Source organism: Seriola lalandi, unplaced genomic scaffold, assembly GCF_002814215.2.
Source record: "Seriola lalandi dorsalis isolate HSWRI2012SDOR001 ecotype SW California unplaced genomic scaffold, Sedor1 jcf7180002054945, whole genome shotgun sequence".
In the NCBI taxonomy this organism is placed as follows: domain Eukaryota; kingdom Metazoa; phylum Chordata; class Actinopteri; order Carangiformes; family Carangidae; genus Seriola; species Seriola lalandi.
This window is the reverse complement of record NW_019525496.1, coordinates 435,941-451,409: the sequence shown is the minus strand read 5'-3', so window position 1 is coordinate 451,409 and position 15,469 is coordinate 435,941. Positions and strand designations below refer to the sequence as shown.

Here is a 15,469-nt window from a genome sequence, read left to right as displayed (position 1 = left end):
ATGATAATACTCTTGTGTCTACATGGGTGTGCATGCTGATGCGCAGGTCGACAGCAGGTAGAAGGTTTTCATGCTGTCTGATTTAACTGGTGCCACGTCATTACAAGCACTCATGTAATGAACATTACCTTATTTAGTTGGAATAAATATTGACTTAATTTATTAGATGTGGCTTTTACAGGAGTCTCGTGTATGTTATTCAGATGTACATTGGTGTTTTATTTTGTTTTTCTGAATTGCTATGTCTACATCTTTTTAAACGCTAATCCAAACTGAATATGAGCCTCCCATGCCACTCTTGCCTGGCAGTTGGATTTTCTGTATTTTTATTTTTTAATTTTTTTATAAAACCACATTTTGTTTGGCTTAGTCAAGACTGGCAGTACTCATTTTCATCATGGTATTGAGAAGTCTCAATCTGTCAGAAACAATTAATAATAATGTTGACAGTGATTGAATTGCACTGATGGATTGTAAGTCACTAAATCCTTGAGCAAACATGTTTTGTGGGGTGCATGCATGCTGGACTAGATGCAAGACTCTGTGCATCAGGGTTTCAAGAAACATTGACATCAGTCTCTCTGACTGAATTACAGAGGCATCTTCCTGGACACCATCCTTCCACGCTACGATGTGAACGGAGTGCGACCACCCATTGGCCAGAGAACCAGACTGAGCAAAGGGGATATCGCACAGGCACGCAAACTCTACAAATGCTCCAGTAAGTCCAAATGACAGATCCTGTCTGCTATGGGTTTTTCCTGTCTATTTTTGCATGTGTGCGCAACATAGCCCTGAGAGAGAGGCTGCAGCTCCTCCTGCCTTCCCCAGATGCAGCTCACACTGTGTAGAAACAGCCAAACATCTACTATTGATGTGGTGTGGTTCCTTGGCTACAGCGTCCAAGAGTCCCAAGCTGGGTGGAGTGTAAACACTACCCAGGGACAGGAAGTTTGTCATCACTCTTTCCCAGATAGAAGCAAAAGAACAGCTGGTTTTGAGAGGACAATGACTAAAATGATTGTTGGGAATCAACGCACACATCACATCATGTACAGTGTTAACTGTGCAGCTATACACTAAGGAGAGTTATGTAAGCCTGGCACTTTTCTGAACCACTCACTTTGTTTATGCTTCCAGAGAGGAGAAAGGATTTCATGCTGTTGAATTAAACAGAATTTATAACATTAACAGATGTACATCGAGAGCAGCCTTCTGCTGAATAGATTTGATGTCAGACAGTTAATTGTAGGTCAGGCCAGGATAGCTGAGCTGTCAGCCTCGCATTTAAGCTCAATGAATAAACATGGAGATGGGGCACCAGAGATGGACCAGCCGGTGCGGTTTGAGAGTAGAGCTGGAAGTTTTAACCTTAAATGGATCTATATGTGTCTGTGAAAGCGTTCTGTCTCACTCTTCACGGCAGTCTCTGTCTCGTGCGGAAGACTGGATGATGTGGCACACATTGTGGGGGATGAGGTAGTGAGTCTCTCCACGTGTTCTTGGAAAAAGAAATCCTTAAAGAGCCACGGATCTTCCATTCATGCAACATTCCTGGGAGTGTTTGTCACCCCCGGTGTGTGCCTGAGTGCTTGTTAATGGTTTAGTATTGGCAGACCTTTGCCAAGCATTATTACACACAACTCGTAGCTCAGGGCTCCTCGTTTTATTGCTTACACACAGTCCTCGAGGGAAGCAATAAACGCAAACAGTTGGGGGAGATGTTTTCCTTACTCCTGCTAAATGCAGCCCAAGGTAAAGATAACACAGAGGTAATAATGAATGCATACACAGTTCCCAAGATGGATCTCTGTCTTTTCCTCTCTGTCTTAATTAAACGCATCTCTCCCCCACTTGGCAGGAGCCTCCCTCAGTTGTTCCATGAGGCTGTATATTGTATTTGGAATCAGTCTTCACGCACTTGCACACTTAGTTTTGCCAGTCAAAGTAAGGGTGGTTCTTCACTGGCAACACGTACATAATGCATCACATCCTCCAGAGGGCTGGTTTATTTGGTTTATTTTCAGAGGATGCTCAGAGAAAGTGTCTCACACTCTCTATTCCTTTGTGTGATCATCATCTGGAGTAGGTGGGGGAGGGGAGGGGTGAGGCGTGGGGTTGTGGGTGAATATTATCAGCAGATGTGCCTTTGAACATAAAACAGCTGCCCTTTACTTCACATTCAGTGTTATAAGTCCAGCATCAAGCATTTGTCTCTGCAGCAAGACCTCAGGGATTTTACTTCAGAGCTGATGTGTATATATAGCTTGAATTAGTGGTTTAGTTGTTTTCAGCCAGAGACTAATTGGTGGTACATCGTGCTACGTCTTACATGCCGGTCTGTGTGTGTTTGTTTCTGTTCACAGGATGTGGGGACAGTCTGCAAGACAGCAGCGGGAACTTCTCCTCTCCCGGCTTCCCCAATGGATACTCAGCCTACATGCACTGCATCTGGAGAATATCAGTCACGCCAGGGGAAAAGGTATAAGCATATGGAAAGTGCCAGATCAGTTTTGAGACAACCCAAAACGAGCACCACTGACTGCATATAGCAATGCAGCTCTGGTGACTCTGGCCCTGTTCAGACCTGGCATTAACATGCAACTTGGAATTTGAATGTGTCTCCAAATGCCTTTCCGATTGACCACTTGTGATCAGATCTCACTTTCCTGCTCTATATGCCAATAAACTTGCATGCGTTGTTGTTTTTAGTCAATCTGACTATGACAGACAGGTCTGTTGTCAATGTGTTTCAGAGAGAGAGAGAGAGAGAGAGAGAGAGAGAGAGAGAGAGAGAGAGAGAGAGAGGGGTTGAGCATATCAATGCACTGCGCACAGCTCTACAATAAAATGAGGTTTTAGCCATTTGAAATATATTTTCAGTTCATTGTGAAACTGTGGCAGGATCCTGGATGCGTTCACACTTGAACTTCAACCAAGACAGAAGTCAGTGCCAGGCCTGAGCAGAGCCTCTCTTACTTCTTATTTGTCTGAGCATTAGCAGTGTGTGACCTTTGACCCGTATTGTGTCAATAATCACTCTTTCTTGGTTTTTAAGATCATTCTGAACTTCACCTCCATGGACCTGTACAGAAGTCACTTGTGTTGGTATGACCATGTGGAGATCCGAGATGGATACTGGAGGAAGGCACCACTCAAAGGTAAGTTTTAACTGAACAGCACTTTCCTAGCGCCACAATGACTGATTAATTTCATTATTGATTAATCTGATGATTATTTTCTCAATTAATTCACCTTAAATATCTTGTTTTTTCCAGCCAATGGTCCAGAATTGGTGTCACAAAAGAAAAAGAAAACCAGTCTGATTTATTGTTGAATTTGTTTCTGGGCTAATGAGACAAGAATTTACAGTAGTCCTTTAGTGTCAGCTAGTCAAACCCAGGACATACAGTATATGAATTTACCAAAGGTTAAATGCTAAAATAAAGATGCTAATTGTAAGTTTAGCTCTTTTTAATGGTTTCTCTCACTTCTCTCACTCGCTTATCATCATCGTGTAATTGATCAAATCTTGGTCTGTGTGTGTGTGTGTGTGTGTGTGTGTGTGTGTGTGTGTGTGTGTGTGTGTGTGTGTGTGTGTGTGTCTCCACGTGTGTCTCCACCTGTGACCCAGGTCGCTTCTGTGGTGATAAGCTGCCTGAGCCAATCATCTCTACTGACAGCCGTCTGTGGATTGAGTTCCGCAGCAGCAGTAACTGGGTGGGAAAAGGTTTCTCCGCTGTTTATGAGGGTAAGCACCTATTCCACGACCTCGCCTTACTCCATTCCAGCACTGAACGCATGGCCAGTCACACATCTAAAAATGTGCCTAGGAGCTGCATTAATATCCACAGTTTTTGGCTCCACTACTGCTGATGTGTCAGGCACTTTACACTGCATTAATCAGATTTTGGCCGGTCTTCACATTCAGCTCCATTGTTTCCAGACCATGCAAAGGGATGATGTGTGTTTGTGTGTGTGGGAGCTGGAGGTGGAGGCATTTCAGCTAATCCACATTGCGTAAATCAGAACAGTGAGATTTCTTTTTTTTTTCAGAGGCATGTGCTCATGATATTGCTATCAAGGGAGCTCAGTATTGTTTTTTATTGTCATATGCAGCCATCTGTGGCGGGGAGGTGAAGAAGGACAATGGCCAGATCCAGTCCCCCAACTACCCTGATGACTACAGGCCCAACAAAGTGTGTGTGTGGAAGATTTCTGTAGCTCAGGGCTATCATGTTGGCCTTACCTTCCAGTCTTTTGAGGTAAGACCCCAGTCCTTTGTAATTTATTAAATCAAATCATGTTTTTTGTTAACCTCCAACCGTCTACCCTTCTTCAGATTGAGAGACATGACAGTTGTGCCTACGACTACTTGGAAGTGCGTGATGGGAACTCTGAGAACAGCCCTCTGCTGGGCCGCTTCTGTGGCTACGACAAGCCAGATGACATCAAAACCAGCTCCAACCACCTGTGGATGAAATTTGTTTCAGATGGCTCCGTCAACAAGGCCGGCTTCGCTGCCAACTTCTTCAAAGGTGAGGGGTTAAGGGTTGTAAACTCTTCGGAGAGAATTTTCCAGGAATTGCTCTTGTCTGTCTATTCCAGCAGTTTATTCCAGATATTTTTGTTCCACTTGCACTTTTGGATTGTTTGCGACCCTCTTCACTTGCCTGCGCTGTTGTTTTGGAGGGTTTCCCTTGTAAGCCGTCAAGCCAGGGGGCCGTCTAACAGGGTCCCAACATATCTTTGTGTTTTCAGAGATGGATGAGTGCTCCAAGCCGGACAACGGTCGCTGTGAGCAACGCTGTGTCAACACACTAGGCAGCTACAAGTGTGCCTGTGACCCAGGCTACGAGCTGGCTGCTGACAAGCGCAGCTGTGAGGGTAAGTACAGGGAGAAAAGTTACCAGCCCTGCTCACCATGTAATTAACATGCTAAAGCCCTTAACACAGTTAGCCACCTAAATACAATAAGTACAGTCATTCCTAAAAGCCAGAAAGGATACCGTGATGCTTGTGCTGAAAGATTTGAGTCAAAACAATGTAAGTATTTTTATCTCAAATTACATGTTGTTGTTGTTTAAGATCCAACTACTAGCTGTACAATATCTGGTTCATCACGTAACCACTGTTCGCCCCTAGAGGACGTTCACTATCACTACAGCTTCGCCATGTGTACCAATATTCAGCTTATGCAGTAGATCTTTTTGCTGTTGTAGAAAATGTAGAGCTGTAAAAGTGAAAGAAAAGCAGGTTAAATTGAAATAATGCAAGCTCAGATAAGATTTGAAGAGAGAGGCTGGTAATCGCAACAAATTTAATGGCATAGGCACTCACATAAACAATCCCATAGGTACATAAATGGTATGACAGAGAGCCTATGCATCTTTGCAATATTCTCACACCGACATTGCAGTCAGCTCTTATACAAGATATATATACTGTCAAGAAAGTAAATATGGCACATTAAGACAACAAAGAATGTTGTCTTTTTTTTTTTAACTGCATTTACTTTACTCTGAAAAAATAAAATGGGTCACAAACCAGTACCTTACATCTATGTAACTATTATAACATCCACATCTAATAACTTAACAATCTTTTCTAACTGCAGTGATCAACACTGCACATTCATTTTAGCTAAGATTAGTCAGGTGCGGGAATGGGTACCACCAGTTGTTCTAACATGTTTGTGTTGCGTAACTGATACAAAGCATGCCTTAGTCCTCTTAGGCAGGTTGGGCAGTAATCAGGCTTATTCGGGACACAGAAAGGGTATTTCGGAGAGCTTTCATTTTAACTGTATGGTTTGCAATATAACATTTGGATCCTGTTGAAACCTGGTGATATAATTTATTTTCTGTCAGCACATTTGCATCTGTATTAAGCTAACTATTTGTCCTTGTCACCTCCCATATTGTGTTTTCTGTACAGCTGCCTGTGGAGGCTTCATCACCAAGCTGAATGGGTCAATCACCAGTCCGGGTTGGCCTAGAGAGTACCCTCCAAACAAGAACTGCATCTGGCAGCTGGTTGCCCCCACGCAGTACCGCATCACTCTGCTCTTTGACGTCTTTGAGACTGAGGGCAATGACGTGAGCACTAGGGTTATTATGAATCGGCGCGGGGTGGGTTTGTTCTGTGTTCTCTCTCTCTCTCTGTCACTGCCCCACATCTTTCCACTTTCATAGGAAATAAAGTCCTCCTCCCCTTTATGTCTCATAATTAAAACCAAATAAAATGTCAGCCAGCCTCTTCACATGCTCTGCTTCTCTGCCCAGGTTTGTAAGTATGACTACGTGGAGGTGCGCAGCGGGCTTTCTGCAGATTCAAGGCTACACGGGAAGTTCTGTGGGGCAGAGAAACCAGAAGCTATTACCTCTCAGTACAACAACATGCGAATTGAATTCAAATCAGACAATACAGTGTCCAAAAAGGGCTTTAAAGCACAGTTCTTCTCAGGTGAGTCTTCCGGTAGAGTTCAATCGGAATATCTCAAGTATTTCCATTCTGTCACTCAGGGCTGAAACCTATGAGCCTTCAAAGGGAACAGTCACCAAGGTTGTGTCCTCTGTGCTTCCTCAGACAAAGACGAGTGCTCTAAGGAGAATGGTGGCTGTCAACATGAGTGTGTTAACACCTTTGGGAGCTACAGCTGTCAGTGCAGGAGTGGCTTTGTGCTGCATGAGAACAAACACGACTGTAAAGAAGGTATTTCACCTCAAATGTTTGTCTCTTTGATACGGTGTCACAATTATCTGTGTTCTTGACTTATCTTTTGTGATCAGAGCAGCCATTTGGGCTGATGTGTGCAGGCTGTCTTGTGTCAAAAACAGTTCCAAGTGCAGTCCAAGCGCTTGCCTCTTCAGTTTTAAGATGATACAGAGTTCAATCAGTGATGTCTTTTTGCAGCTGGCTGTGATCACACTGTGAATAGTGTGAGTGGTATCATCACCAGCCCCAATTGGCCGGATAAATACCCCAGCAAGAAGGCATGCACCTGGGCACTCACCACCACTCCAGGCCACCGCATTAAAATTGTATGTGCCACTTCTTCCTGCCCTCTGTATAATTTCACGTGTCAGTCATGTATTTATTTGCGTGTAGCTCATTTGTGTAATTGAATTGTTAAATCTATTAAGGCCATCTGTGTTTACTGTGCTGATGTCAGAAACTGTTATGGGCCTCTAACAATGATGTGCAACTCCCCCTTCTGTTAGTATTTGCATTTTTCTAACATACAGTAGATTATTTTAAAGAAAATCAGTACCAACTTATAATATCAAAACGAAAAAGAAGCCTAAAACGGTTGAGTCTATACATTTCTATTGATCTGTAGTAAAAAAAAAAAAACATTACTCAGTCAACGTTTTGTTTTGTCACAGGCCTTCAATGAGCTTGATGTGGAGGCCCATTTGGAATGTACTTATGACCACATTGAGATTTACGATGGGCGTGATGGAAAAGCACCAAGTCTGGGTCGCTTCTGTGGCACCAAGAAGCCCCAGCCCATCACATCTAGTGGCAACAAGCTGTTCATTCGCTTTTTCTCTGATAATTCTGTGCAGAAGAAAGGTTTTGAAGCTTCCCACACTGCAGGTAAGAACAGATGTTGTTGTAACAGTACTCGGTTTCTGTTCCTTTTGAATAAAAAGCACAATAGTACCTAAAAGGGATGTCAGTAAAATCCCTAAAGCTTCATGTTATTGGGGGATCGAGTTCATTTGCGGTCAATTAATAACATGTTAAACTTTGCATGTTAAACCACCCTGTCTGAGAATGATTATGACTCATATATAACTAGAGTGTATTACAGAATGCTTTGTATCTGGATGACGATGTAAACCACAAATGAGCCACAGACCAACAAGTACAGCAGCTGGTCTTATTTCTTATCAACTCTGCCCTCTGTCTACAAAAAAACCCGCACCTCGGCCCAACTTTTCTGTCCACAGAATGTGGAGGTCATCTTAAGGCTGAAGTCAAAACCAAGGACCTGTTCTCCCATGCCCAGTTTGGGGACAATAACTACCCTGGAGCCTCTGACTGTGAATGGGTGATCTCAGCTGAGAAAGGCTACGGCGTGGAGCTCATCTTCCAGACCTTTGAGATTGAGGAGGAGGCAGACTGTGGCTATGACTACATGGAGCTCTTTGATGGAGATGACACCAAGTCTCCACGGCTGGGACGTTACTGTGGCTCAGGGGTGAGAATATTTTTAGAGAAACCACTATTTTCTTTGACAACTGCAACTGGCTTGTCACAGCACTTTTTCATTTTTACAGTATAACAGCAGGAGTGTTGAGACAATAGTTTTGGAATTAGTGCTGCTGTTGAGCAACCCTTGCCAGCAGTTTGTAATAGGGTGACTTTGTGAACTGCCCTGCAGCGTTTGATTCCGGTCCATACTCACACTCTAATCACTTTGTTAAAGTTGACGTGTTTGGGAGTGTTGCTGTGGAGGCAGCTGTAGGTCGACACAAGCCGTCACTCCCTAGACTGTCAGAATCTCTGGCATTGGGTTGTAACTCCAAATTAATCAGCCAATGCTGAGGCTGCAGCCGAAGTCTGGAACAATGAGAGCAGCAGGGAATAGAAACACAAGTTTCCTCAGGTCAGAGAACAGCTTGATTTCATTTGCACACTTCAGTAATAAGCTCTGGCCTTTTACTCACGCTTGTTCCAATGAATCATTCGCTGGAGGGGACATAACACCCTGGGAACCCCGGGGAACGGCTTCTCAATCAAGTTTCCTTTTATAAAACAGGTCGAAATAAACTGACACAATTCAGCCTAAAGTAGGGTGAAAACTCATTATAGTGTGGGGAGACTTACTTTTAGCCCAAGGGCTTTTCTCAGTCAAATAGTAGACTACATATTGCTGGGTCTACAATAAAATTTGCAGGCCACTTTCTCCTTTTGTTTTAAATCCCTTTGCCATTAAACCAAGACTTATGTGCTATAGTGGATATATTATTCATGTTATGAATGGCAGCTTTAATCAACAGTCTGATGTTTCTACACTTGGTTGCACAAGCTTTGGCTGCTTTGACGTTGCAGCGCTTGTCTTTGTCGTAGCCACAGGGCAGCTGCCAGAGCACCTCAACCAACTAATTATTTTTCAATATGATGTTCTGAATTAATATTCATGTGACACCACTATTCTGACAAACAGCCAGGTCAAGTGTTGCATATTTTCTGTGCTCACATAATACAGTTAACTCCTCATTTGTTTCACTGGAAACAGTTTGGCTGACTTTATACTCAAGACAGTAGAAATATGTGAACTGCTGTGCAGTATATGGTTTTGCTCAGGGAAGAAAAGAGCTCTCTCTGCAGTGGTGCACCTGGCACTAATCATCAGAGTATATTTTATCCTCACTTCAATAGCAGCCAAAGCCTGAATCATAATAAAGCTGGAAAGGGCCAGTCCTGCTCACAAACCCTTATGTGGCCCCTGGCTGTTACAGAACTAGCTGTCCTTTGTAGTTAGAAGCCATTCCTCATGGTCACTGATTTGACTCCGGTTTCAGCATGTGAGAAGTATTTAGTTTTAATTGAAGTGCAGTCAAAGAACCAGAACGTGACAGCCACAAATGAATCTGTTGTTTTGTCCGTCCTGACAGCCTCCAGAGGAGATCTACTCAGCCGGCGACTCCATTGTGATCAAGTTCCGCTCTGACGATACCATCAACAAAAAAGGATTTCACGTCCGCTACACCAGCACCAAGTTCCAGGACACACTGCACTCACGCAAGTGACCAGCGGGGGCCGGAAGGGGCCGTGCAGGGCAAAGGGGCAAACGGAGGGGCCCCCAGGGGAGGCGCCAGCCTGACGCTCGGAAACCTTCGGCCACCAAGATGAATCAGACACGACAGAACAGCCGCAAGACCACCAACCGCACCTCAGCTCCTAGGGGCTCTAGCTCCCCCCACAGACTGTGAGGAGTAAAGCCATTCTGCAGTACACCTTGTTTTTACCTTTTTATGGTTAGGATTGGGGAGGGAGGGTGAACGTCCGCTTTAGGCGGACAGTAGGGGAAAATTTATTGACCCAGTCCCCTCCAGATATTTTTTTCATTTGTTTCTTTTTTTTTTTAAACATGCCTCCTAATAAGAGGCACAAAGGAAAACAGTGGATTCTCAGGACCTGCAGGAAGGCAGGCATCAGCTGGACAGATCCCTGCTTTTGTCGGGCCAGCCCACCATATCCAGGGGGGAGGAGAGGAAGAGGAGGAGGAGTATGGGAAGGTCTCCTGCACTCCTCAATAATTGCTCTTCTCTCCTTACACTCTTATCCCTTTGGTTCAAGGATTCCAATCCGTAAAAGGATTAGAAGGACTTGACTTGAGATTTTGATACTGTATGTCAGTCAATTGCATGTAATTACAAGGAAAGAAGGAAAATTGTACAGTGACAACACCAGCATTTGTAATTGGCATTGTCCTGGCAACCAGTGGCAAGATTCTCATTGTTACCATTAACAAGGAAATTAAGGAAGCAGTTATCTTATTAAAGGACTAATACATGAAATGTGGTCCATGTCTTCTGGTTGGTAATTGCTTGCCTGATGACTGGCTATTACTGTACCTCCATGTATAAAGTAATGTGTATGATCTTTCAAAGGGAACATGTGCTTTTCTCAGCTCGAACCAGTTAGCACTTTACAGTGAATTGTTCCAAAATCATGAGCTTATGAATTTTTGTGAAATGCAATGCCAGTTCACTTATTTTTAAATGCATTTTATCTCTCTTATTCTTCATTGTTTTTTTTGTTTTTTTTTTTGTTTTGTTAATTGCTCCATTTAGTTCCTCAGGCATACTTGAACATTGTGTGTGCCCTGTAACATGGGGTAATAAAGATATGATATGTTTCAGTGTTGATTTACAGATCTGATGTAAAATAATTTCTCTCCAGAGAAAATGCCTTTTCTTGGTACAATGAAGTATTTCTCAAGAACCAAATGAGCCTGGGTATTTATTGTTATAGTAATTACATATATGATGTAAAGGTGGAACGGTACTGTTGAAATTAGCCCTATAATTGCCTTCTAATGTATAGCCATTGGTTTATGTTGAATATACTATGTTGCTCACTCATCCCTTTTCTCCATTTATTTTTCATCCAACACAATGGCAGTAATGTTGTGTGAAACTGCAGCAGTCTGACACACCTGTTTGATGTCTGACCTTTGTTCACAATATTAACAGATTACAGGAAACCTGTTTTATACCGTATAAGTTAAAACCATGTGCTGCACTGCGTTGACTGAGTTGCATGAGTGTAGGAGTAACAGAGCTGAGGACTTAAATGGCACAATGGTCTGTGTTTGAGATGTTTTCCTGACACCCAGCAAAAACAAACAACTATCTAAGCCAAATATAAATATCCATTATTCATCTTATCTGTGGTTCGGTATTTATAGATGGAGCCTGTCATTTCAGACCAGAGTAGGAAAGCATTTCCTTTTCCACCTTTCTACATATACATTCTTTTGCATGTAACCTTGCTCTCCCTCAATTATTCCATTACTATCCTATTATGCTTCTTCATAAAAACACAGGGAGCATAGTAGTATCACTGTACCGAAAACTGGCAGCGTGGTAAACCTGAAAGTGGAGCCCTTGTGCCACTTAACCTATCATAACGTACTGCCAAATACATGCAGATGTAACAACACTGCAGTTTGGGTGAGAAACAGTTTAGGTAAACACACTTTAAAAGGACCAAGACATGTTTTACATTCATGAATAAATGATAAAGATTCCTGAACGGTGCAGGTACTAAGAAGGGTATCATTTAGGTTATTCAGCATATTTTGGATTTGTGTAATTTGAGGTACCTTTACAACACTTATCTGTAACATAGTGAAATCTGTCCTCTCTCATTTTAGTCGAGTGAAAATGGTGACTGCTATTTAGACATGAGCAGAAATAACAATATTAAAGCAGAAACCATCAATCATAGTTTGAAAGGAGTAGTGTCTTTGTTCCACTAAAGGCAGACTGTATTTCACTCCTTCTGGATCAGGAAACATTTTACCCTATATAATGAACATTATTTCCTTCTACAGCATCTGCGTGAAAATGTGATCTCTGTAAAAACACTTTCACACATAAACAAATGAAGAAGTCCCTCCACTGAAAGTGGAAATGTTAATGCATCGTAATAAATTTGATTCTGCTGTATGGAGGTAGCATTTTTTTGTGTGAACAAATCGACAATCCGTGCGTAAATGTGTAGTCTGTAAACGTAAAAAATCCCTCGACAAATATAAAAAATAAATGTGCAAATTCACCAAAATTTCTTGCAAATAAAAAAACGGATTTGCAAATACACAAACAAGTTCCAAAATAAATAAATATCTGAATACAAATGAAAAGAATTTGTGAATATCTTCCTAACATTTACAACTTTTAAACAGACGTGTGAATCAATTTTCTATTTGTGAAGCGGAAAAGCATTTATGGATCTCAATTCTACGCTTGTGGATTTCAATTTTACACACACGGAGTTTTGAAACAAACTTTCCGCCAGTCTGAACAAAAATCTACTTGTATCACTCGACTACTTGTGATCACCTGCTGACGACGCCGTTTTCCGCTTTTCAAAGTAAGAGCACGTAGTCTTTTATGTGATGTTATTTTCCCCAAAATAATCGGCAAGAAGTGCTGTTGCTGTTGCTGTTGATTTTTTTTTTTTTTTGTTTAGAAATGACGTATAGCAATTTTATTGTTCATTGTTAATATGTAGGCTAAACTAACGTTAACTACTAACTGGTGTCATTTCTTTACCATTGAGTTTATTGTAATCATTCAGTCAATTTGTGAAAGAAACAGTATGACAAAGATACCTCTATAGAAATCCCATTCATAGTTTTTACAGTGACAGCTGTATAACACCTCATACTAAAAAGTATAAACATTATTATTATTATTATTATTATCATTATTATTAGAAAGAATATTATAAAAAGTCATAATATAGTAAGGCATTAAAAGGTCATAATATAATAAGGCATAAAAAAGTCATAGTATAGTAATACATTAAAAAGGCCATATTATAGAAAGGCATAAAAATGTCATTGTACAGTAAGGCATAAAGTCATAGGATAGTAAGGCATTGAAAGTTCATAGTATAATAAGAGATAAGAAAGTTATAGTATAGAAAGGCATGAAATTATCATTGTAGAGTAACTCATTAAAATGTCATAGTATAGAAAGGCATAAAATCGTCATGTACAGTAAGACATTAAAATGTCATAGTATAGTAAGGCGTTAAAATGTCATAGTACAATAAGGAATAAAAATGTCCTTGTATAGTAAGGCATAATAAAGTAGTAAGGCATAAAAAGTCATATTATTCTAAGGCATTAAAAGGTCACAGTATAGTGAGGCTAAAAAAAGTAATAGTATAGTAAGGCATTAAAATGTCATAGTATAGTCACAGGAGGAGCGTGGAGGTGGATGGCTGGTGTGGAGCAGGTGAGTTGTCTGAATGGGAGAAGCAGGTGAGTGAGGTGGCTGGAAATGGATTCACAGCAGTCAATTACAGCAGGAGCAGGCAGCAGCAATGGAACAGGCATGAACTGAGGTATAGAGGGACTCTAGTGAAGAATTAGCCAAGACAACAAGAAGAGATCAATCAGAATTCACACTATACTAAAGCATAAAAAATCACAAAAACCTCATAGCATACTAAGGCATAAAAAGTAATAAAAAACGTTATAGTATAGTAAGGCATAAAAGCAAAAAAAAATGACATAGGATAGAAAGTCATAAAAACGTCATAGTATAGTGAGGCTAAAATAAGTCATAGTATATTAAGGCATTAAAAGGTCATAGTATAATAAGGCATAAAAGGTCATAAACATAATAGTATGGCAAAGCATAAGACACAATAATATAGTAAGGCATAAAAATGCCAAAAAACGTCAAAAAATAATAATAGTATATTAAGGAATAAAAGGTCATATAAACGTCATAGTATGGCAAGGCATGGGACAAAATAATATAATAAGGCATAAATATGCTAAAAAACAGCAAAGTATACTATGGTATGAAAATGCCAAAAAGTGTCATAGTATAGTATGGCATAAAACGTCCAAAATCATCATAGTATATAAAGGCATAAAAGGACATAAAAACGTTATAGTATGGCATGGCATGAGACAAAATTATATAATTAGGCATAATAATGACAAAAAACATCAAAGTATACTATGGCATAAAACGTAAAAAAAAACATCATGGTATATTAAGGCATAAAAAGTGATAAAAAGGTCATAGTATTGCAAGGTATAAGACAAAATAATATAGCAAGGCATAATAATGACAAAAAATTTCAGAATATAGTATGGCACAAAAACGCCAGAAAACGTCATAGTATAGTATGGCATAAAACGTCAAAAAAAAACATCATAGTATATTAAGGCATAAAAGGTCATATAAACGTCATAGTATGGCAAGGCATGGGACGGAAAAACATATTAAGGCATGAATAGGATAAAAAACATCAAAGTATATTAAGGCATAAAATGCCAAAAAACGTCATTGTATGGCAATGCATAAGACAAAATAATATAGTAAGGCATAATAATGACAAAAAATATCAAAATATGGTATGGCACAAAAATGCCAAAAAACGTCATAGTATAGTATGGCGTAAAATGTCAAAAAATTATCTTAGTATATTAAGGCATAAAAGGTCATATAAACGTCATAGTATGGCAAGGCATGGGACGGAATAACATAATAAGGCATAAATATGCTAAAAAACATCAAAGTATATTAAGGCATAAAAATGCCAAAAAACATCATAGTATAGTATGGCATAAAACGTCAAAAAATTATCTTAGTACATTAAGGTATAAAATGTCATAAAAAGGTCATAGTATGGCAAGGCATGGGACGAAATCATGTAATAAGGCATAATAATGACAAAAAACATCAAAATATATTAAGGCATAAAAATGCCAAAAAACGTCATAGTATAGTATGGCATAAAATGTCAAATCATAAAAAGGTCATAGTATGGCAATGCATGAGACAAAATAATATAATAAGGCATAATAATGACAAAAAACATCAAAATATAGTATGGCACAAAAAATGCCAAAAAACGGCACAGTATAGTAGGGCATAAAACGTCAAAAAATTGTCTTAGTACATTAAGGCATAAAAGGTCATATAAATGTCATAGTATGGCAAGGCATGGGATGAAATTATGTAATAAGGCATAATAATGACAAAAAACATCAAAATATAGTATGGCACAAAAACGCCAAAAAACGTCATAGTATGGCAATGCATAAGACAAAATAATATAGTAAGGCATAATAATACGAGTCGATTATAGACCTGCGACCTAGGGTGTCCTGGTGCCTAGTGCACTTGTGGACATCCTTATGTTTGAACATGGTGTTAGTTATGGCCAAGCTGTGACTAGCACAGAAGTCCAATAACTG

General features: G+C 40.3%; 2 protein-coding genes across 2 annotated transcripts in view; both read left to right on the top strand.

The window, feature by feature from the left end:
- The window catches only part of bmp1a (bone morphogenetic protein 1a), a 30,208-nt gene extending 19,106 nt beyond the window's left edge, over window positions 1–11,102 (top strand). The window contains exons 7-20 of the mRNA XM_023394029.2: window positions 597–721; window positions 2,367–2,482; window positions 3,059–3,161; window positions 3,635–3,751; window positions 4,120–4,265; window positions 4,343–4,538; window positions 4,762–4,887; window positions 5,938–6,098; window positions 6,285–6,465; window positions 6,589–6,714; window positions 6,916–7,043; window positions 7,389–7,602; window positions 7,959–8,209; window positions 9,630–11,102. Of these exons, the coding sequence (XP_023249797.1) occupies window positions 597–721; window positions 2,367–2,482; window positions 3,059–3,161; window positions 3,635–3,751; window positions 4,120–4,265; window positions 4,343–4,538; window positions 4,762–4,887; window positions 5,938–6,098; window positions 6,285–6,465; window positions 6,589–6,714; window positions 6,916–7,043; window positions 7,389–7,602; window positions 7,959–8,209; window positions 9,630–9,764 (2,125 nt within the window). The 3' untranslated portion in view covers window positions 9,765–11,102. The remainder of the gene's footprint in view (window positions 1–596; window positions 722–2,366; window positions 2,483–3,058; window positions 3,162–3,634; window positions 3,752–4,119; window positions 4,266–4,342; window positions 4,539–4,761; window positions 4,888–5,937; window positions 6,099–6,284; window positions 6,466–6,588; window positions 6,715–6,915; window positions 7,044–7,388; window positions 7,603–7,958; window positions 8,210–9,629) is intronic.
- Window positions 9,864–15,469, top strand: part of LOC111644963 (succinyl-CoA:glutarate CoA-transferase-like) — an 11,015-nt gene continuing 5,409 nt past the window's right edge. Inside the window, exon 1 of the mRNA XM_023393965.2 lies at window positions 9,864–9,943. Coding sequence (XP_023249733.2) covers window positions 9,864–9,943 — 80 coding nt within the window. The remainder of the gene's footprint in view (window positions 9,944–15,469) is intronic.